Source organism: Micrasema longulum, unplaced genomic scaffold (genome assembly GCF_059751315.1).
Source record: "Micrasema longulum isolate JH-2025_06_02 unplaced genomic scaffold, ASM5975131v1 h1tg000406l, whole genome shotgun sequence".
NCBI lineage: Eukaryota > Metazoa > Arthropoda > Insecta > Trichoptera > Brachycentridae > Micrasema > Micrasema longulum.
In genome coordinates, this window is record NW_028277606.1 from 626,639 (window position 1) to 651,127 (window position 24,489).

The 24,489-nt window shown below is 30.6% G+C and overlaps 2 protein-coding genes across 2 annotated transcripts in view; one reads left to right on the forward strand and one right to left on the reverse strand.

Moving 5' to 3' along the window:
• LOC148281809 (uncharacterized) overlaps window positions 1-24,489 on the reverse strand; it is a 376,481-nt gene that overhangs the window by 340,328 nt on the left and 11,664 nt on the right. The gene's annotated exons all lie outside the window — the stretch shown is intronic.
• LOC148281810 (protein GVQW3-like) lies at window positions 18,424-18,828 on the forward strand. The gene has a single exon (XM_088226100.1). It carries the CDS (start codon window positions 18,424-18,426, stop codon window positions 18,826-18,828), a length of 405 nt encoding a protein of 134 aa, XP_088082226.1.

Sequence of the window (24,489 nt, forward strand, 5' to 3'; positions counted from 1 at the left end):
AGTACAGTAAAACTCCAATTATAATAATCAATTGGGACTGGACCCCATTTGGATAGTAAAAAATTCGGATAGTTGGATTTTTTCAGTCTATTTTAATTTGATTAAATACTGAATGTATGTCTTGTCTGCTTCGACGACTTTGACATTAATGTCATCTTCTTTCTCGGCACTTTTTTCTATAACGGTTTCAATAAGTTCATCATGATTTACAATGAAACACAGGGTCTGACAAATCACACACCATCCACTCTTCTATATCTTCAGCACTAACTTTTGATATCTAGGAATTCTCAAATAATGTTTCTGAACTCCTCAAGTGATTCACCTGTCTCTTCTCTTTCTTTTTCATGAGAATTGTGACGTTTGGCGGTAAAAATATTATTTTATACTGGCCGTTCCCTCTTTCCAACAATTCTTCAGTGGGATGAACGAATCGCAGTACGTTTCCGTCTCAATCTTTATTTTCTGAAAATTAAAACCTATTCGGATAGTCAGAGTTCGGATAATTGGAGTTCTACTTTATATTTATTTACTGGATTCAATACAAAGATATGAACTCTTTTATTGCGATATATTTTGTTGCCCTTTAATAATAAGGAATATTTCTTAAATATTTTTTATTTACTCTTTTAAATAAAAAAAAACACCACATAATCTTTCTTATGTTATAAAAAAATATTATAACTGTCTATTTATTATAGGAGCAAAAATTCATTAACATTTTCTTGTATACCAACGAACAGGCCTCTTTCAGACTCTCAAAGTCTTTGTGGAATTTTTTTGTTTCCCATTTTTACTATTAATATGTATTTCATTGCTATGTTATTATCCTTTTTTTTAATACTCTGTTTTACCTATTATGTTCATTGTAAAAAGACAAAAATAAATAAATAAATAAAAATAAATAAAAGAATAATTTTAAAACTATGTATTTAGGAAACGAAATAAAAGTAATGATTTTGAAAAAAAATCTGCACGGAAAACTTTAAAAAAAGTATTTATGCGTCCGCCTAGTGGTCTTACAGTAAGTGCGTTTGCGTACTATGCAAGAGGTTTCGATTTATTTCCCGACGTAGAACTATTTAGATAAGAATGTATTTTTTTGTTAAAATTTATTTTTAAAATGGACTGAGAATGTATCGAAATAGAATTTATGAAAATACACAAATGTAATTTTTTTTTCCTTTACGGTTGGTGTACCAATATAGTGTCCTATGCATCTTAGGTATGGAAACGGAATTCTGATGATGATTTATATGTTACACATGCAAACAAAAATAATTATGGCTGGGTTGTTAGATTATTAGTAAAAGTTAAGAATCGGAACAATTTTGGAATGCTTGTTTTTTTTTTTTAAAATAAAATACTATTTCAAAAGTTACTAATTTTCTTTTGACTTTCAACCATCAATTGAACGCAGTTATGCAAAAAGCAGCCAGCCATAGAAAAGTGAAACTGAGATAACAGCACTTTTGTGAAAAGAGTGAATAAATAAATCTACACATCAGTTGGAATGTTTTTGGCTTTAATAAATGATAAACAAGGAATATCTAGTTTTTAAAAAATAATTTACTTGCAACAAAAATTGTATTTGACCAGTTTTAATGATTTTTAATATTTGTTAAGATTTTTCTAGTGCTGTGGGTGTTTTATGCAAATTGAGAAATGCTGTTTTTGTGATGGACACTATTTTCAGAAAGTAGTTAAAACGATTTTTTGTATGAAAGCGGTCTGACTGTTTTTAGCAGGAAATATAATTAACCTAACTACACGCGATAACATAAATATCTCATTTTTCAAAATTGTGGACTGGCTGCTTGACCAAACAATTAGCCCCTGAGCATTCAAATAAGCTAGTTTGTGTACGTACATAAAATTGTATTGTTATTTTGATCACGTTTTCTTTATAACTATTAAAAAAACTTGTTTTCATAAAATACAAAATTCTGTAAAAATACTTTTGAAACAACATACAGCAATTTTATTTTATTTTCAAAGACTTTATTTCTTATTTCTTAAACAATAATTGCCACAAAAGATTTCAGTTTTATTTGAAGGAAAAAATGAGAAATACTAAAGTTTATCGTCAAAGAGGGTGGTATTTTAGATCTCAAAAAAAGGTCACGCCACGTTCAAAGCCTCACGTTTTTCTTAAAATTCTGAAAGTTCGTGGGGCGTTCTTTTTCAACAGGGATCATATTATTATAAAGAGACGCTGCGGACATTTTGAAACATGTGTTGCCCGTGCAAAATGTATTAGACGAGTGAAGAGAACTTTGCTCAGGATTTCTTATTAATTCGTTTCTACGAAAATACGCAACAAAGGAATATTGTAAGCGTCACATGTTGAACAGTATTTCTAACTTTGTAAACAATTCTAGCTTCTAGTGCTCTATAGCATCTACATTCATCTTCTTTGTTTCTGATAAACATTGTGTAGAGAAGTCGTATAATTTAACTAGGTACTCTAAAACAAATGGAAACATCTACAAAATTTAACTATTTATAGACACACATGTGATAAGACAAGAAAGAACGCATATATTACACCTTATGTTTTATTCAAAGCAATAAAATAAATACGAATAAACTCAATTAATGTTTGATTTAAATGATGTAATAGCTGTATAGGACAAAGTAAAAGAGCAATTAAATATAGGCTGAAAGAACATTTAGCTTTACATATATTTGTAGGGTTTAGGTTGTTGAGGGATAGTTGGAGTTCCTACCCCAGTTAGAGATTGGCAAAGAAGGCACGAGGTTGCTGTTTGATGTTTATTTATTACATGGCAAATAAATGATGAATTATGTTGAACGAGTGTAACGTCGATGATGGGTTGAAGAGACTGCACTTGAAATACATGCTGGAACTGTGTAACGTCGTCGACCTGGACTGACTGAATGAACTGAACTTGTTGGGCCGACTGACTGACTGAACGGGTTGACTGACTGACGTTGCGTCCTACGGTCTCTTTATAGACGACGTTCCTTTTCAGTTCATTTCTTCATGGTAGGATGATGTGAATGTACTGCAGAACGATGCCCTCTGATTTCATGTGCAATGCTCACAGAGTTGCATTAAATGTGATATTGCATACTACAGAAAATGATGACATTGCTTTCTTCGGTCTTCACACTATTTCTATCTATAATCTATCAAACTTCGACAAACGAAATACATAGGTTAAAAAATAAAAACGATCGAGTTTTGATAGATCAGCAGATAGAATTCAAAAACACACCTTTATTAGTCCCCTTAGTTGGACCATGTTCATTTTAATAAAACAATAAATATTTTCATAGAATAGAATCCTCTCTCACAGTACACCGCCAACACGTGTTTCAATAATTTGTCCCACTCTGTCTCTTTCAACTTATTTTAAAATTTATTAATTCATTTACACCCTTTATTAAAATTACAATTTTAAGTTCACTTATGTACTCGTAACTACACTGAAGTATTATTTAGTTTTGTATAAATTATCCTTACTCTTTATAATTTTTACTAGTCTGAAGATGCTCATTAGAGGGTTAAAGCGCTAATTTGTCGAAAAAATTAGTAAAAATGTACCAAGTAATTTAAATTAGTAACTTATTTGTAAATGTTTATTTGTTATGTTTATTGTTATATTTATGTTTATTGTTATATTTTTGTTTATATTTATTATTATGTTCATGTTTATATGGTAGAATTGGCTCTGCACTATATAGCCATTTTACTGGAATAAAAAAAATAAATTACATCACACACATTCATACATGTTGTTAGTAGACACAAAATAAATATCAAAGGACAATTACATACCTTAAAAGGAAAGAGGAGAGAGGTAATTAATATAATTACTTAGAACTTGACAAACACCCTAGCAAAGTTAAATTTAAAAAAAATATTTTTTTAATTTTTTTATAATTTAATTATTTTTTTTACAATGAACGTAAGTGATAAAACAGAGTTTTAAAAAATAAAGCATAATTTCATAGCAATTAAATACATATTAATAGTAAAAATAGTAAACAAAAAAATCCCACAAAGGCATGGCCTGTTCGTAGGAGTACAAGAAAATGTTAATGAATTTTTAGTCCTACAATAAATAATGGACAGTTATAATAATAAATTGATCATTTCAATATTTAAAATATTTACAAATAACAACCGTGTATAAAGTGGCCATATGTTAATGCCTAGATGTCCATATTTCTTTCTCTAAAATTTTCTTCATCCCTGTTGCAATACGTTAATCTTATTGACTCCTTAGCGGGAGCGAAATCCAGTCTTTTGTCTACAAATATTTGGAGAAACTCAAAATATTGTAATCAAACCAACTGGTCCAAAAAGAAGTTAAAAAGTTGGATAATTGTTTTCAGGCGTTGCCTATTATGTGAAATAATTCAATCAGATGAATCTCTTCACAACAATAAAGGTTTAAGCTCTTTAATTTCACTAAAATCAACAAATGGAAGAAGTGAAGAAATATGAATGTTCAAACATAGGCAAAATGGTGAATGTGACAGTGTGTAAAGTGGCCACTTAAACCAGCTAATGACAGGTCATAAGCCTTGTAAATACCCAGACGACTATATTATTTCCTTCTCTAAAATGTTTTCCATCCGTGTTGTAATTTGTTAATTTCAATATTTATTTATTTGAACAATGTTTTGAGAATGTCCGAATGCTTGCAGACTGGCTGGATGTTCAAACATAGGCAAAATGATAAAAGTTACAAAGTGTGTAATGTGGCCACTTAAACCAACCAACAACAGGTCATAAGCCCTGTAAATTCCTTGACTCCTATATTCCCTTTACACCAAACATAAATAAAGTATTAATAAAATTTAAAATATGGATTATCAAAATTAAATCGTAAAAAAATCATTCATTAATATGAAACTAAAAAAAATTTAAAAAGTACTAATAAAATAAGCATCAAAATAAAACAATCAAAATTAAATTATTTTTAAAATGAATAAATTTATGTTAAAACGCATCTTGTATGTTTATATCAATAAAGTGGTTTCTACAAATTTAAACGAATTAGCAAAGTAATTAATATTAGACAAAATACTCATTTATAATATATCAATAAATATTACGATATTTGTTTTTTTTACTATTAAAAATTTATTATAATTGTGATACATGCTTATTAATGGTGGTTTTCTGAAGATATAAAATAAACTTGAAATGGGCTAGCCAATGTTTGCTTATAATTTATAAGACCTTCGGTAGAGCTGGGTGGGAAATGTAATATTGTTTCCGTTTCTAGAAGAAGGGACGAGTATTTCTGACAAGGATACAATTTCCATAGTAACACTCCTACGGAAGGGATAATCTAACGAGTAATTATATGATTTGGTAATGTATAGCGTCAACTCCCCTAGCGTTAATTGGAATGGAGGTTTATATAACTAGATAAATGTCTACGAAATTCGCAAAATACCAAACAATATGCCGTAAAGTAGTCGTGTGAATGAGAACCGATAATTTATGTTATGCTTTTTGGCGTAATAGAATTATTAGGCGATTCAATTAACCGATTGCTTTTCATACACAACCGGAATGTATTGATAACATAAATTATCGTTCATTTTTTAATCACTTATTTGTTGTAATAAGAACTTTTACCAGCGGCTTTGCTCACGTCGTATAAGAAAGAAAAAAAATGTTACTACTACTACTATTACCACCATCATGACGTCATTTTCCCGTAGGGGTAGGAAGAGAGAATAGACCACCGCACACTATCCTGGCATACATTCCTCGTTTTTTCCACATTCATACATCTTGTCATACATGCCCTTTGGTTCTGTCTGCTTTTGACATGACCAGACTTAAGATTTTGGTTTATCTAATCAAGCCACGTCTTTCTTGGTCGTTCTCGTCTCACGTTGCTCATTTACGCCATATATATACTTGTTTTACCACTCTTTCGTCATCCATTTATTCTGCATGACTAAACCATTTCAAAGACCTTTTCTTGATCTTATTAATTAAACTTGACTCAGATTTACGCTCTCGCCTGATTTCATCATTCTCAACCCTGTAATACATTGATTTCCCGCATATTAGTCTAAGAGATTGGATTTCAACCCCGTAAACTCGGCTTTCATCCTTCCTCTGCCAGTTCCATGTTTCACTTGTATACATAAGTGTTGCGACTAAAACTCCGTTGTGCACTGCCAGTTTAGCTTCGATTGACATATTTTTATTAGCAATTGATTTTGTCGTTTAACAAAAACAATTGCCAGATGGAATAATATATTTGCTCAGGGTTAAAAGTAGCCTGTATTCATTGCTGGTCATATAACAATCGCTATAAAAAAAAAATACATTAGTCTAAGGCGATGTTGTTCTGTTATTCTGTTTCAATATTAATTCATTTTTCCATAAAGAATTAATTTTTCCATTAATAATTTTCCCGAACGAGAAATACTTTTTCGGGGTGTTTGTTAGTGACAACTTTGAATTATTTGAATTTTTGTCTGCACTACAATAGGCCTGGATGCTCAATTACAGTGGCGAGTTACGGCAAAGAACATCCAGGATTTAGAAAAATCACATTCTAAATTTAAGTATTCTCATTGGGAGTCAAACCCGGAACCTTCCGAGCGTGAGTCAAGCGTCTTCACCACTACACCACGGAGGCGGCCGGTTATTTGACACAGTTTAAAATATTTACAATCGGAAAAATGTGTCTTACAAGTTGGGCGAAAAATTATTTCAAACTTTTCATTTAAAATGAGTTGGATTTAATAGCCGCGAGGCAATAATCTAACAATCTAACATTTGTATTAAATAATTGAATTAAAAGATTTTCAAAACAATTTGTTTTAGCAATTGTCTACTGAAATGTAATAAGACCTAAGCAAACATGGCAAAGAGGACTTCACGGCATAGTAACAATGGAAAACACCAAGAAAGTCATAACATTATAAGAAAATTACTAACTGTCTAGTTTAATAAATACATATAAACAAAAAGCATAATAACCCAGAAAAACAGAGTCTGGACTGTTTTTTTAACAACTTACATAAACCATCCAACGAGTACAATAGGAGCTTTAATATTATTATGAAATGTTTTGACAGACAACAATGACACTGCGATAGATAAACAAGGCAGTGAAGCATTTTTGACGATCGCCGGTACGATAGGTCTTCACGCCCAATGACGTAAAGGCGAACATGAACAGCTATCGGCCATTAGATACATACAGCTGTGATCAATCTTCACGTTGACAAGCGAACCATAACATTGCAGCAATTACGGTACGGTGCCGAAAACTTACACGAAGAACGAACAAATGTTGAGCTTACGCGTCAAGACGCCATTTTGGATCATAATACATTTGTTCTCCTAATCTAGTTATTCTACATATGCTCACATTGACATAATAGTACTTTATATAAAATTTATTCAACACTTGTCCAATAAATGATAAAATTGCATCTGAGTGATAATAATAACATAAGTCCAAAATTGTAGTTGTTACAGAAATGTTCCTGAATATATTTCCTACCGCACAATTAACTGCACAATTCCAAAAAAATATATATGAGGCCGTAAAAACTAAAGTCAACAGTTTTTTTTAATAAAAAATAATAAAGGCACAATCATTATTATGCCATTGATATTTCTGAAAACTTTTTCATCCGTATGGCAAAACTTAGTAATCTATCTCTAACAAATGTTTTTTTGAATTTCTTTTACAAATTTATTTATCTGAATGTTCTTCTTGGCAGTCTCAATCCTGGAGATTGGTTTGCAGCAAAGACCAGTATCTTGCTCTCCACTAGGCTCTATTCTCTGCAGCCCTTTTCGGCTCTTTAGACTAGATAGATTTTAATAAAAGAAAGAAAAAAAACCCCGCTAAACAGCGAAAGCGGCTTGAAACTAGTTTTTTTCCATTACAGTGATAGATATTTAGTTAATTTACTGATAGCCGTATTGAATAAAACAACTCTCCAGTAAAAATAACTTCTTCAAGTCTTGCCACTTTTATTCCCTGGGCGAAAAATTTAGAACTTTTTGAGCATTTAGTCCATTATCACTTCTTAACAAAAATGCATCTTCTTTCGGCTAAAAAAAATTATTTAAATTTAAACTTAATAATCCTACAAAATTGAGCTTTTAATCATTTTAATCTTTTTTATTACTCAGACAAATGCCGTGGCGCAGTTGGTAAGACGGCCAACTGTGAAACTTGCGTCGCGGGTTCGATTACCGCCAGTTGCAAGAAAAAAATCCGATAACGAATTTTTTCTCGATTGGTCTGGGTGTTTTGGTGTATTTTTCATAACCTCCTTCCATATTCCTTATATCTTCCCTGCTGACAAGCCTCTAAACAAAGGCTTAGCGAGTTATTCCTTGAAAACAAATATTGTTTCTAGAACTCCTTCCAAACGGTAACAAGGTAACGACGCCTCGTGACATTTGGATAAATCGTTCTGGTCTGCGATTACAATGAGAAGTTAAGGACGTCATACCTTCATTATTACTGTATGGTTGAAGATAAATTCTCCCAAACGATTACGAAGATACACTTCCGACGTTCTATCTTCAAGTTTTGAGGTAGGTACATTGGCATGTACCGACGGGTCTAGTGCCCCACTGAGTAGAAATATGTTCACATTTCTACCAATTAAAAATGAGAAAATTTTTGTTCCCCCTGAGCAATTTTCGCGTTAAATACAATTATTGTTAATTGTTTTGAAGTAGCCAGTTTTTTGTCTGTAAAAAAACGTTTAAAATAAGAAAGAGAAATATTCGTAGGTTAATTTTGAAGTCGAATTGAATTCTAAGATAACTATTAGTTTTGAATCCAAATGCAGAGATAATGTGGCTTGACACCGTGCTATCAACATGTAGTAGCATCTAGCTGTAAAAACATAGCCGCCATAAAAAAACAATTAAGTTATTTTATTGCAATTTGTCTATATAAATAATCATTTAATGACAAAAAAAACCTTCTCCATTTAAATGTAAATTTGACCCCATTTTTCTTTTATTACAACTATTTTTTTAATTTTTGATGAAGAAATCTGTTTTTTTTTAATGTACCCGAAAGCGTGTATCAATATTTAAAAAAAAAACGGCTTTACAATGCCTCGGTAGATAAATAGAGAAGAAAGTTAAGCATACCGTTTTGGTATTTGTCAAAAGTCATTTAAAAATCATGTTCAAGCAAGAATTTTTAGCAAGGGAGTGAAAGTTTGGGAGTCACTTATTGGTTCTATTCGAACGTATGACGACAGAGATAACAAATCGGTAGCCATACCGCGGTTGATAGAGAAGTTAAGTCACCATCTCAGTATGTACCGATGAAAAAAGTGTTTATAATCTCAGCACTGGATCAAATTTCTTTTTGCACAGTTCTTTAGAACTCGTTGAAAAAAAATATATAAAAATACTTGGTTTAATGTCTCGGATTGGTAATCTTATCAATAATTTGCCATGTATTACTTAATCACGATGGAAAATGAAATATAATCGGATAATATGTCTTTCAGGATTATGTTTATCATAAAAACAAATGAGTATACATTATTCGAGTAAACAAAAAATAAAATATCAGACGGGATAAAATATTTCACGCCTAACATTGAATGAAGGCAAACGTGGCATGACAAAAGTATAATGTCATAAAAGAAAAAAAAACATCCAACCATTAATTATGCGTGTTTTGTCCAACACCGGAGTAAAATAAAACAAAGCCTCTTCCAAAATAAACGACGATACTTCAATGGAAAAATATTTTTACATACAAAGAACTTTTAGAAAATTGATTGAAAAAATATTTTGATATATTAGGTATTAACATGTGGTGTATTTATTTTTTTCCAAATGAAAAGAAAGAGGACGCAACAAAAATAAAATGACAGAAAAATTGGTCAATGTATTGTCCTTCGTTATTTTTCAGCAAACTAATCAATAATTCGTGGCAAATTCACCATACACTGCGCAAATATCACGGTCAGCTTTGGCAGCTTTATTCCCTCGATTGAACGCAGACAGCAGAGGGTGTCAAAAATGCTCACATTCATCTACTTGACGTTCTATTTTGAAGGTTTGTCATTAAATAAAATAATGTATGTAACGTGAAAGCAAACGCAATGTCTTGTAGAGCAAAAAATTCACTTTCAAATGGCGTGTAACCTTTACCATTTTTTTTCTTTTGGTACTGATTTTGAAATTTAGATTTATTAAGCTTGAAGAGGCATGTTTTTTGTATTCCTTAATCTCTATTATCCTCTCTCTATATTTCCTTCTCGCGTTCAAGACTTGCATCGCTATAAAATCATTTAAATACAAAAATTGTACTATTATTGTATAAATTTTATTTTATTTTTCTATCATACATTTTTAACGTCAAAGTACACAATAAAACTATTGGTGGGTTGAAAAAAATTGCCATTTGGCAATAAACTCGCCAATTTACAAATATGCGTGTATAAAAAGTTACAAAAATAAAATATGTGTTTGTGGTTTTGGAGATAACGAAGTTATAACTTGCATATTCATATCCAAACAATCTACTTTCTTGATGAAAGTAGATTGTTTGGATATGAATATGCTAAAATTATAAATAAACTTTTCAATGAAACTTCTTGGTTTAGTTTTACGTTTTATTATTTTGACCGACGAGCGCTTTCGCCTAAGTAGACATCTTCAAGACTGGTGAATTGTTTACAACATTTACAGTTTTTATGCTATTCTCAACATATTTTGGAGATAAGATCAAATAAGTATTTTAACTGGGAACAGAAACATAAATATTTTTTCAACTAGTTTGCTAAACATGTTTATTCTGATCTTTCCGGCTGTTAATTTTTATCTGTTATTCATTGTTTTTATAAATGTAAATAATATTATTAAGTTAGTATAAATATAATCTTCACCAACAAGCTACAAAAAGTGGCTTGGTGGGATTTTAGTTTGAGTAAAAATATAACAAGTGAATTTTTTTTTTAATTGTAAAAATATATAATTATACTATTAAAAAAAAAAATAAAAAAAAAAAAGGTCATTTTTGGGAGTTTTTGGACCGAAATTGGGATTAAGCTTTTATTATTTAAAAGGTGGGATCAACAAAAAACATCAATATTACTTTCTTAAATATTATCGTGCAAAAAATATCATGTAAAAAAGTTTGAATAACCGTGGACTATTGTCCCTAAAATAATAAGTTGTAACGCAACTACACTGGCTAAGCATCAGGCATATAATAAACATTCACATTCTATCACCTTTTCACAATATTTTAAATAATCCCACTTCGCCTGTTTATCTGAGAGAGCTCATCCAACCTTTTTCACAACACGGACTATCTCTTCGTTCTAGTAACGAGAGAAACCTGTTAATACCCTGTCATCGCTCTAATTTTCTTGCCTCCTTTTTCTCAGTAGTAGTCGCTCGATTGTGGAATAATCTACCCACTAATGTTAGAGACGCCCCTTCTTTATTTACATTTAAGTCAAGATTAAAATGTCACCAAGTAAATATTTAAATTGTTCCTTTATCCTTCTTCTTTTTTTCCCATCCCCTCTCCTCTCTTCATAGAATGGACTACTTTTTTTGAATATATTTTTATTTTGTTAATCTTTGTGTTTAATTTTTGTATAAAATTGTGAGATTCAATAAGTTCAAGTATTTATAATTTTCTCGAACTGAACGATTTGGGTAGGTAGGAAGAAATTGCCTCAAAGCAATATGCCCGCCCTTATTTCATTTCATGTATTTATTCAGATATTTAGAACATTACAGAAAAAATACCCAATTCATTCTTAATACAAAAAAATCACAAATTACAGTAGATAGTTATGTTATTAAAATAAAATGACAAAATGTACAAAGAAAAATTTAAAGTTAGAAAGTGCTTTCCTAAGGGAAGGCCCACTATCGTGAAATATGTCGACATCTTTTATGTATATATTTTATATATAATGTATGTGTATATAAAGTGTCAAAAAAATAAATAAATAAGTTGTCAAGTTTCTGAAATTATTATTCCATGTGAACAATAAGTATAAAAACGAAGTATTTTTTTATTGTTATGACGGATAATTTATAAAACGCCATTTTCCATAACGATTTTTTTAAATGTAGTGAAAGATTTGTCTAAAGTTTGTCAACTACAAATAAAACATGTAACGTGAAGTCTCTATTAATGACATTAAGTTTTTTATTTACAAAATTCTTTTTAAGTTTTCTTGTGAAGACATTTAAAGCGCAGATTTCCATGATTTTATACTTAAAGACCTCAAATAGATGTACTGTTGATACTCTTTACAGTCAAAGTTTTTCCATTATAACTCCCAATTTACTTTGTGGTTACTTGCCCAGTCGTAGGGACTCTTATCTTAACACTTTCATCATCGAGACTTAAAAGGTTTACGAGTTCAGGCTTGAAAATGACAGAAATGTCAATCAGTTGGATCGAAAACAAAGTACGTTTCAATAAAATACGCCTCAAATAATATTGTGGATAATGACGTCAACGGAATAAATTTAGAGGCAACAGAATTGTTTGTAAAATTGTAAATTTACAATTTGTTAACTACAAGAGACTAATAAAACATAATACAAATTACAGTACAAGAGATATTATATTTCCATTTAAATTGACCATAATAGCCACTATTGTAAAATCAATATTTTTGTGGATAAAACTATTAAAGTTTGAGTTTTGAATGTCCTTTTAAAAATGTGCAATTTGCATTGTAAAAAAGTATCGAGAAAAATCTTTTACGACAGTTTTTTCTGTTATGAGTTATTGGTACTCAATTCAATTCGATTATTTAATTTAGAGCAGCAAATCGGAAAATTATTTATCTAAATAATAATGTAAACCCGAATTCAGTACAAAAAAGCTGAAAGACATTCTAAATTTATTTCACTATAGTAGACGTCTAGTGTTTTTATGAATTAAAGGAAAAACAACGAAAAAAATATTACAATTCAAGAGTTGTTATTTAAAAGTGTGAATAGGTCGAATATATAAAACACAATAAAAAACAAATATTAATTCGTAAAATCTCAATGAAAAAAAAACTGTGATAATATAATGTTGATATATGAATAAATGAGTTGTATATCTCGAGTTTGGATCAAGGGTGGTAAAAGTTTGGGATCTTTACTTGTAAATCTTGGCTCCCGTCCGACGCTGCTTCATCCGAGACAAAAGTTGGTTATAATAGCTAGAAAACAATACTACATGCCGACACACCGTGACTTCACCCTTATAACGAAATACTTTATGTATGCAAATTAACTTCTTACTGCTTCGGGGAGAAAACTGAATCGAGGAGTGAAGGAAAATTTTCGTTGGACGAGACAGATTTTTTTTTCAGTTAAGCAAAAACAGCGAATAAAATGAAAACTTTAGCCATAAAATGATATTCTTTTTCATTTCAAGAGTTTTAAATACGGATTTTTACCAAAGTGCATGTAATTTACATGTTACTTTTTCGTTTTATTTCCTAGACGGGTACACAAAAAACTTCCAAAGAAATAATTAAGTTCGTAAATCTGATCTTAAAATCGAGAGGTTTTTACTTGTATTAATGCAAAATAACACAGTGACATACAGGTTGATTTTATTTGATGTAACATTCAATTATTTTCTCTGAATTTTAACCAATCTCCATGAAAACAGTGTTAAAGTCATTTATAAAATAAAGCAAACAATTTCGTGAGGTATTTAAATCTCATGGTCCAGTATATCCGCAATAACCTCAAAGTGATTTGGTTTCCGAACCTTTCCAGTGAAGAGTTAGGAGCTGTTCCAACCACATTACTGGGTAAGACTGTTTCACTATGGTCGGGCTATAAACAGACATCCGACCGCCATCTTTGTGGTGTGGATTATCCTTGCTTAAGAGAAACTGGCGACCTGTACATCTACATAACAGGCTTAGTATATATTTAGTTAGGTATGTAAAAACCTATATTTTTATTTATATCCCTACAGAGATGAGGTAGAATTTTTTCAAATTCAAGATTCAGGATTATGGATACTCGAGCATTTACAGGGCTTATGACCTGTCATTGGCTGGGTTAAGTGGCCATTTTATGTAGGTACTACAACATTCCCATTACGCGGTGTGGATATTCGCTAAAATAATTTAGCGAATATCCACACCAAATAACATTTTTGGTTTTTTTAGTACCTACATAAAGTGGCCACTTAACCCAGCCAATAACGGGTCATAAGCCCTGTAAACGCTCGAATATCCATAATCCTGAATCTTGAATTTGAAAAAATTCTACCTCATCTCTGTAGGGATATAAATAAAAATATATACCTACTCCCGTCTTGGGAGAAAATCCAGATTTGTGTGCAGGTACACGAACCAAAAAATGTAAAAACCTACTTTTTTTTGTTTGTGAAGGGCGTCGGTGGTGTTAAGTAATTTCTCAAATTAATGTGAATAATAATTTTAATTGATGTTGTTAAATGTATATTGAATAAAAAAGTGGAAACAGATTTGGGACGGAGAATAAGTAACATTAGTGAATATAGGTACTCAGTTTTTGCTATCGTTAGTTTAGTTGCAATAAATTTATGAAGAAAAATGACAATATCCGACGTAGGCCTTCAATGGAGTAAATTTTTTTGATGTTCATTATTTTGAAATTTTTGAAAGTCAACACAAACAAATGTTTTTAAAATGATTTTGCTAATTATGCTACGAATAAATATTGATTGTTTTTCTCTCTTCAGGTACAAAGAAAATATGACAACAAAAAATTTTCCACGCTCTGTCATATCCATTGGTTTATTAAAATCATGTCAAATTTTTTTCAACAACCTTAAACGACACACATACAAATTTCGCTGCTATATTACGTAAATAAGTAGGTAACACGACAAAAATGCATGGTTAAACTGTTTTGAAAATCTTTAAAAATGTATATAATTTGTTTGCCTTTTTCATGTCTACAATGAATTTACAATTATTATTTGGTATTTGTAATAACATAATAAAATTAATACTTATAATATTTTATTATTATCAAAAACATTTTTCACTTTGTGGTATGACATTTTACACTTATTTGTTTATAAATTTGTATAAACAACTTAAATTTTTTTCATTACACTTCGACCGGTTTCGAGCTTACTACCTCATCGTCAGGAATTTAACTAACTTATAATTACACGCGTTTATATTTATGTAATAAAATATTATCTGATATTATTTATAATATTCCCTAGATAGTTCACTCTCATTTAAGAACATGCAAAATTCCACATTTTGTTGCCGTATTTTATTTTATTTACCTGCACTATAAATAATAAAATTAAACTTAAATACATTAAAAAAAGTGTTGATTTGTTAATTGAGCGTTGAAAAAAAAATCGAAATAATTATGGAGACAGAAAGGAAAATTAAACTACGCGGCATATTTATTTCGTATGTCAATTATTTAATTCCCACCGCCACACATACCGCAACATATTGCTAAATACTATAAACCTGATTTTAGTGCATGTTTGGACATAGTGGTGTTTGCATCCCCTGTATTATTTTTAATTTTTGTAATTTTGATTTGATTAAGTCCCTTTTATTATATGTAAAGTTTTAACTCCTTTATTCTTATTAAAATCGTATTTTGAATTTATGGGATGGTTGGAAAACATATATATTTTTTTCAAATCTCATGAGTTTTTTAATCATTTAGCCTCTCTTCATCCTAACCCTCCTCCCCAACACATTCCCTAATATATCGCAAAATATTATAAACCTAATTTTAGTGCAGGTTTGGACATGGTAGTATTTGCATCCTTTTTAACTCTGCGTGTAATTTGTGTATTTTTTAGTAAACACGTTGCATACCACGACGATGGTAAGAGTAAAAGTGTATTTCAGGATTTGCAGTGAGTGTCAGTGTAGTGAGTGTCCTGACAAACAGACGGGTACGTCTCGAAACCTTTAGACATAAAACGTCAGTGAATGGTTAAATACCAATATTTACCAAAATAAAATAAAAAATTTCAGCACACAGGTAATTTTTTGAACATAAAGAATAGAAATTAATAAAATTATTCAAGGTAAACTGAATTAAGTCTTACACGGGTGGTAGAATTAAGGTGGTTAATGGTGCAGAAACATAGCAGGCAATAGTTTTTATCGGATTTTTTGTAATGCGGCCTAAAATGCCTTCATCAATATCCGACAAAGGGCTTATCTCAATCCGAGTCTTAAGCTCGTCTTAGCTGAGCGGCCTTCATTATACTGATAGGCAATCGTTAGCTCTATTGGGGAGGGAGAGAGCAGGGCGTGAAAGAAATGCACGACAAACCCCTTATTGCCCGCTGGGCCCGCCCTTTTCACAATCTCGGAAAAGAGACTATATTTTCTAGTAAACTCCATAAATTATTTTTTTGTATTCCTCTATAAAAGGTTGACGACCATCGCTTGAAGCTCTTCTCGATCCTGGGTCATTCTATAAGCTTTGCTGCATCTGGAGTTCCAAACCACTGCTGAAAATTTCTGAGTCAAGATATTTTTTTACGTCCCATACCCTATATACTTAGCTACCCTTCCGCTTTGAGCTGTAAAAGAGAAGGCCGTAATTTTCTCCATGAAATATGTGCCCAAAGTATGCGGCCTTTCGTTTATTAGCAGTAATTAACAGTTCTCTATATTTTAAAAATTATATTTAGTACCCTGCTGTTGGCCCTTAATTAAAACAATATTTTACGTGATTATTGATACTATAATTGTATCTTATTGAGTTAATTTACGAAAATCTATGATTTGACTCTTTTCATTAAAAAAATTAGTAACAATAAAAAAAAAACATTGTATCTTTTGAGTATTTTGAATCATTCATAAAACGCCCGAATTAAATTATCCAAATTAACGTTAATAAACAGGAGTAAAATGAAAAAGTCTTTGTGATTTTATTAGGCAAGCCGCTGAGCACTACACCACGAGTCCGACAAAGGTTCGAGGCCGACCAGGTTTGATTCCTGACATGGTTGACGTAAAACATTTATTCAAAAAGGTGTTTTTACACTAAAATATTTCATAGTCCCTGGACTGGCACCTGAAGCCTAAGACTGATGATCTTACCTTCATGTAACAGAAATTATCAAGAAACGCTGCGATTAGCTTACCAATACAGTGTCCTATTCACCATTAGGTGCGGAAAAGAAACGATGATGATAATTTTATTAAAATTTAATGACGGTAGGCTTATTGAAAAAAACATATTTTTGAAAGAACGTTAAAAACTAAAAAAAATATTTTAATTCAGATAATTACAATACTCATTACAGTGTTTATACCAATTTATAAAAAGTTGTTTTTTAATGTCATTGATGTTTGTATAGATGCGCATGAAGGATTGTTGCAATGGAAAACTGTGCTTCTAAATTTGAGTGTATAAATAAAAAAGTGTTTGAATTCATAAGGGTTGAAGAAGCCCCCAAAACTGGCATTAAAATACTAAGAAAGTTGGGGTTAATGGATGGATTACTTTGTCTGGTGTTTAAGAAAACTCAGGTTTATTACTCAATATATTTAAGCGAAAATGAAGCTTCGTTAATTCTTTACGTATAATTTATTTAAACCGTGAGAGATACGACGTTAATTGCGGATTTATTTAGTCTGAATCGACTGTGACAATCGAGTTATAAAGTTATATGAATGTTTTATTAGGGTTATATTGAAAAAGTATTTTTTTGTAACAATTTATTTTTAATGTCGTGCTCCGGTAGTATTTAACTTAAGAGTTAGGAAAAAAATAATAATAGTGAAAAAGAAAAAGTTACTAAGTGACATCTCATTAAAGTTTTTATGTTTTTTTAATGAATAAAAAAATCTTATATATACAGGTACGCATTATTTTGGCGTGATTCTTAAATAATCAAAATAAAAATTTAATACGAGACTCTTTGTTGGTTAAAAAGAAAAGTTTTAATTGGCTCTTCTATAATGTTGCTTCATGTGGCATGGTAACTTTTTTTTCCACCGTCATAATTCACTGGAAACTAATGCTGCTCTTTCATATTTTTGTTCAATCGATGATTTTTTTAAACACATAAAAATATAATAAATTATTTCATGAGTTAAAAAAAACATACTCCTACTATTGAGAAATATCAAACACATATAGCAATTCAATGAGGTTCGTACAAAGCATTTAGAGGTTTTATTGTTATGTTTACAAATTTTTCATTTTCACGAGTTACGTATATTCGATTTTAGATTTTTTTGCAACGTTATGTTGACTCTTATATTTTAACTTATGCCAAAAAGTTCGGTCATTTCGAGTAGTCAGTTGATTTTTGACAGCGGCTTTTCTTGCAGGTGTTTTCGCTCGTCTACGATTTTGGCCTATTCCAAAAAATGGATCAAAGAATCTGTATCAAATTTTGTGTGAAAAACAAAATTAAGTGCGCGGACGCATTTCAAATGTTGACTGTGGCATATGATGAAGCTACCTTGGACCGAAACAACGTTTATCGGTGGCACAAAATGTTCTCAGAGGGCCGAGAAGATGTGAACGACGAAGAGTGTGCCGGACGCCCGAGCACGTCAACAACAGACGAAAACATAGATGAAGTAAGGAAAATAGTATTGGTCAATCGTCGAATCACCGTTAAAAAAGTTGCTGAGAACCCAAACATATTGATTGGCTCATGCCATTTGATTTTTACCAATGATTTGGGCATGAGACAGGTCGCCGCAAAATTCGTAACAAAATTTCTCAATTTCGACCAAAAACAGCATCGCAAAAACATTGCTCAGGAGCTGTTGGACTCTGTCAGCGACGACCCAAATTTGCTCCAATGGGTTAAAACTGGTGATAAATTATAGATTTATGATTATGACGTGGAAACCAAAGCTCAATTATCCCAATGGAAGTTGCCGCACGAGCCAAGATCGAAAAAAGCGCGCTAAGTTCGGTCGAATGTCAAGGTTTTGCTTACAGTTTTCTTCAATTGTAGGGGCGTGGTGCATCACAAACTCTTGTCATAGGGTAGAAAAGTCAATAAAAAATATTACTTGCAAGTAATGTGCAATTTGCGCGAAGCAATCTGCCAGAAACGCCCTGATTTGTGGAAGAACAAGTATTGACATTTGCACGATGATAACGCCCCTGCTCACACATCGTTGCTTGTGGGCAAATTTTTGGCCAAAACAATACACTAACACATCGCATTCCTCAGATCTGGCTCCCTGTGACTTTTTCTTGTTCTCGAAACTGATGAGACCCATGAAAAAACGACGCTACGCTACGATTAAGGAGACAAAGAGGGCATTGAAGGAGGAACCGAATAAGATCACCAATAAAGATTTTTTGACATGCTTTGAGGATTGGAAAAAATGTTGGCACAAATGTATTATATCTGTTGGGGATTACTTTGAAGAGGACAAAATTGATATTCATGAATAAATATTTTTTTTTGAAAAAATACTAAATTCGCGATAATTTTTGAACTGACAGCACTTGCCGTTTTATTACAATTCTCAACTTTAAATAGCATTACCATATAAGTCATTATTTATTTAGGGTCAAATCAAGGTTGGTTATCTAGGATATTTTCCAAAACATTTAAAAGCATGTTTATAAAACATAATAAGATGATGTTTGGGTAATAAAATGACTTATTTTCCTATCTTTTGTTGGCTTACGAATTTGCAGAACTAAATCAAATAACACGCTGATTTTGAGAAATTAACATTAAAATATAAAATAAAGTTATTTAACAACATGGTTTTAATTCTGCCGGAAAACTCAACTTAAATCATTGATTTAAAGAGCAACTCAATTGTTTTCGTCGTTATCTAAGATTAATAGTGTAATTAGAAATAGTTTCAACGTTCCCTCTTGGCGTAAGATCAGATGCAATTTCACAAAGTTAGTAAAACAATAAGTCTTGCAGTATTGACAAAAGCATTAGGCAAATGCGTTTTCTCTCCCGTTTGAAAGTCCATTAAGAGCAAAGTAAATATCCGCTAAGCAAAACTGAGAAGTTTTAGCGCAAGCCTTAATACCCATTTCATTTAAAATCTTTTAAAACATTTCAGTGTATTTAAAAGAAAGCTAAAGTTAAGGTCTTAATTAAATAGTTTTCTATTAGATATACTAACTTGGAAAGTTACCAAGTAGAGTTTTTATAATAAACATAACTGTGCGGGAAAAATATAGCTTTTCTCATATTTTTATAATTGAAATGCAGTTTCAACAAGAAATCTCAGTAGAAAACTTCAATGCTCTGATATGTTTAAAAGAAAACCAACTTTTTGAAATTATTATTTCACAAAAGTAATACGACAGATCCTTCTATAGCGATAGGTAATTTGTGAAAGTAAGGAAGTTCAGCAATAAATGAATTTATGACAAAAAATATTTACATTTAAAGCATTAACTTTGCGGTCAAACATTGTATAAAATGTTATTAAATCTTTGGATATAACCACTTACAGACTTTTCTATGTCTTTCGTACGTTGGGAGAACATCAAGAAATTTAAACATTCATGTTACAAGAAAATTTAAGGTTTCTTCACAATAACGATTTCTCCGAATTTGCAAATCACCTAATCATTTTTTATTATCACTTTAATAAAGATTGAGGAGTTAAATTCTTAAATGCAAATAATAAAGAATTAAAAATAAATTATATTAAAATATTCCACATTAGGGAAGCTTTTAAAATTTGTGTTCCTTCGATCAATAATCAAATAACCTTTCAATATGGCTCATTATACGATGTTCTATTGCAATGGTCTCGCTATACCTATTAAACTCTCGTCTTTCCCTTCATCCCCTCCTTCTTTTTTCTACTTTTTCTCCCGCAACATATAATATTTTCATAACCTTATCGGTTTTCTATTTATGTACAACAACTGTCCTAGCGTAGAGACAGGTACGTCTCGAAACCGGTGACTTAGAAAAGTCGGTAAGTGGTTATATACAAATATTTAATAACATTTTGGATTTATGACTTGTTATTGGCTTGTTTAAGATATTATTTTACACACTGTTAATACATTTTAAAAGTTTTTTTGTAAGTAACTAATTATCTAGATTGACATGATATATACATCGTAAAAAATTGGCCGAGAGGATTTGTATGTAAACTGAGTTGTGGTCTCCTGGTTAGTGTCGTGGCCACATCGATCAGAGGTTCGACCTGGCTCTAACACAACCTTATTCCCATTTGGCAATATTAAGTTTTCTGCAACTTGTTGAAAATGGCCCCAAAAACTTAAATACTTGAGTAAATCACAAAAATGCAGATATTTGTTTTCAAAAATAAAATTTAGAAGATGCATACTACACATTGAATGGCCAAAATTAGCACAAATGGAGAAAATTATTCGAGTGTTAGTTGTAAAACAATCCCATGGATTGAAACCAGAAGAAGTACGATTCAGTATTATAACTTGCAAAGTATCATCAAATTGGTGTTATAAAATTTATTTTTTAACGTTAAAATGTTTACAACGCGTGTGATATTAAAAGGTTTAATTTAAAAAGGTTAAAAAATAAATTGTTTTTAAAATTTTTAAAACAAACAAATGTGGTTCGAAAAATTCAAACTGACTTGTGTAATACATACTATAATATTATGGATGCGAAAGTGTGTGTTATCCGTTTGTTTGTGTTAATTTCATGTCTCAACGGAGCAACCGACAAACGTGATTGTTTGCCTAGGAATAGCTGGAGAGCAGAGAAGTGTTTTTAAGCTACTTATTTTTTACTGAATGTTATGAAATATTTGTATATAACCACTTACCAACTTTTCTATGTCTACCAGTTTCGAGACGTACCGGTCTCTTACTTTTTATCCTAAAATTTAAAAATTACAAGGAGGAATAATGAAATATAGCAACAATAATTGGCGGCCTCCGTGGTGTAGTGGTCAAGACGCTTGACTCACGCACGGAAGGTTCCGGGCTCGATTCCCGGTGAGAACACAAAAATTAAAATGTGATTTTTCTCAAGCCTGGGTGGGCCGGGCCTCCTGGCCTGTTGTGGTGCAAAAAAAAAAATAAAAAAAATAAGCAACATTTTTTGCAAATGAGTAGGCGGTAAGGTAGGTTTTCAAATTGATTATTTAAATTTTTATAAATGACTTGCTTTATCTATGGGTAGTTTAATTGTTTTTTACAATTTTTTTGTAAGATTTTATATAAGTAAACATAATATCGATGCCATATCACCATAAACCAACGGATCGTCGTATTTCTCATAGCGGAGACCGATAATCCATACAGGATACATTTCAATTGGAAAAAAATATGTATCGTTCTCTTGGGAAAACTTTCATTGCTAAATGATGAAACTTATTTGTAAAGTTCTAATACTAAACGATGCTACTGGTAAAAGTCAGTTAAATATTAATTTATAAAAATTCCTTATTAACATGTAAATGAGATTCAGTTTTAGCAGTGAGTCATTTTTACTAAAGTATATTTATAGGATCGGAAAACGATATTCAAAATTAAGTAATCTATCAAAAAAATAAAAAAATATTCCAAACATTTTGAAGATAATACTCGCTCGTGTATCATTTCACAAATTTAAAAATAAATTTTAAATGTCGCCGAAGATGATAAATGGAGATTTTTTCAGAAGACGCGATCAAATATCTTATAATTCATCGTAGTCAGAGATGGATTGGTAAATTATAATTTATTCCTTGAAAATTTATGCGAAAGTGTCGGAAAAATTATTTCAACGGAATGTCATCGATTTTTGTATTAATGGATAACCTAAAACATAACGATGGAATGATTTGCACCAAGTATTGCAAATATTTTAAATATTTGTTATTGTTTTGAAATGAATCTTATTATTGTTAATATTATAATCAAATGAAATGTACTTAATTTGAAAAAAAAACGGTGTAAAGTGCGAATGCAGATAAAAGAAGATGAAGAAAAACGTAAAACGATCAAGTCCAAATAAAAATCGTAAAAGTGGAGTTTAATTTTTTGTATTAGTGATGGAAAGGAAATTTCACATTTAGTGCTGCTTTTTAAGTTATTAAATAATGTTATTGACAGTCCTGAACTTTTGAAATGTGTGAATTTTTATGAGACAGCGTGGGACAAGACAAAATACTTCTTTTGCTGTTGATTTGCATAGTTCAAACTATGCTAAAAACTTACCTATTCTACAGCTCCACATGTTAGCGAACAAACATAGAAACTTTGATTTATGTCATTTATCTTTATTCAAATTAATATCATTACTCTTTAATCACTTCTTTCCTAAATAAAAATGGACTAAAAGTAACAATTGTTTTACTGTTTATACCACAGATATATGAATTGATTCAGTGGTTTATACTATGATACTCGTACATCGCTTCTGTTACTTCAATACTTTTTATATTTAAACTCTTTATTTATTGTTAATTTGCTGCAAATCTATGTTATATTTTTTTATTTAATTTTTCTTTGTTATTTCTTTATTTTCTGCTGATTTAAGTTTATGTATCTATATTTTCTATACTTTTGTACAGTTGTTTTGTTTCATTTTAATTGTTTTTCAATGTTTTTTTATACTTTGTTAAAGGCGTAAGCCGTCGAAATAAATGAAAGTATAGTGTGTACATGAAAATAAGCTTGAAATATAAGGAAATGAAATTTGCATGTATTGATATATTAGGGAGGAATTTCTTCTCTGGCTATACATGCTGGAAGATTAACATCACTGACGATGTATGATAAATAGACACATTACTCCCTTATCACGATATAAATGCAAATATTTATGTAAAGAAGAGATGCAAAAAAGTTTCTACCAATTGAAATGCCATCTTTTACACGTTTGTAACGTGTACATTTACTTATATGTCATCGATTAATATTATGTGGGCATACAAAAAAAATAACATAGAACTACATAATACTGAACTGAGTGCCGTCTAGTTTTACAAATGGCTTTCTGCGCTTTTAAACGTTTGTCATAAAGCAACAGAGATTTATTTATTTTTTATTTTTTTTCTTTCTTTTATTCAGGAAACATACAGTACAGTTACAAAGTTTAATATTTTACACAATTGGACTTAATTCTAATGGACCAGTGAAGTTTCCATATTAAAAAGCAATTAAATGTAAGGTTAATTATGAAAGTATAAAAAAGAGAAGGAAAAAGAAAACATACATGAAAGTTGTTTAAAAATTAAAATTTAAGTGGAAAAAATATATTTTAAGGTTTGTAGTTTGTAGTGAGTATTTACAAATGGAAATAATGTTAAAAATGAAGAAAATTTGTAAGAGTAATTAAGAATTAAGAATGGAAATAAAGAATGAAAAACATGCTCAATGTAAAAATAAAATAAAATAGTAATAACATTTAAAAAAAAAAAAAAAGAAAAACATAAACACATCTCTGGATGAGAAAACGTAAAAGTCAAGGCATTAATAGGGTTTATGATCTGTTATTGGCTGGTTTAAGTAGCCACGTTACACACTGTGTAATTCTTATAATAAATAATAAATATTGTTGATTTGAACCG

Bases quoted from the DNA above. Each gene is read 5' to 3' on its own strand.
- LOC148281810 (XM_088226100.1), top strand. From the start codon at position 18,424: ATGTTGACTGTGGCATATGATGAAGCTACCTTGGACCGAAACAACGTT.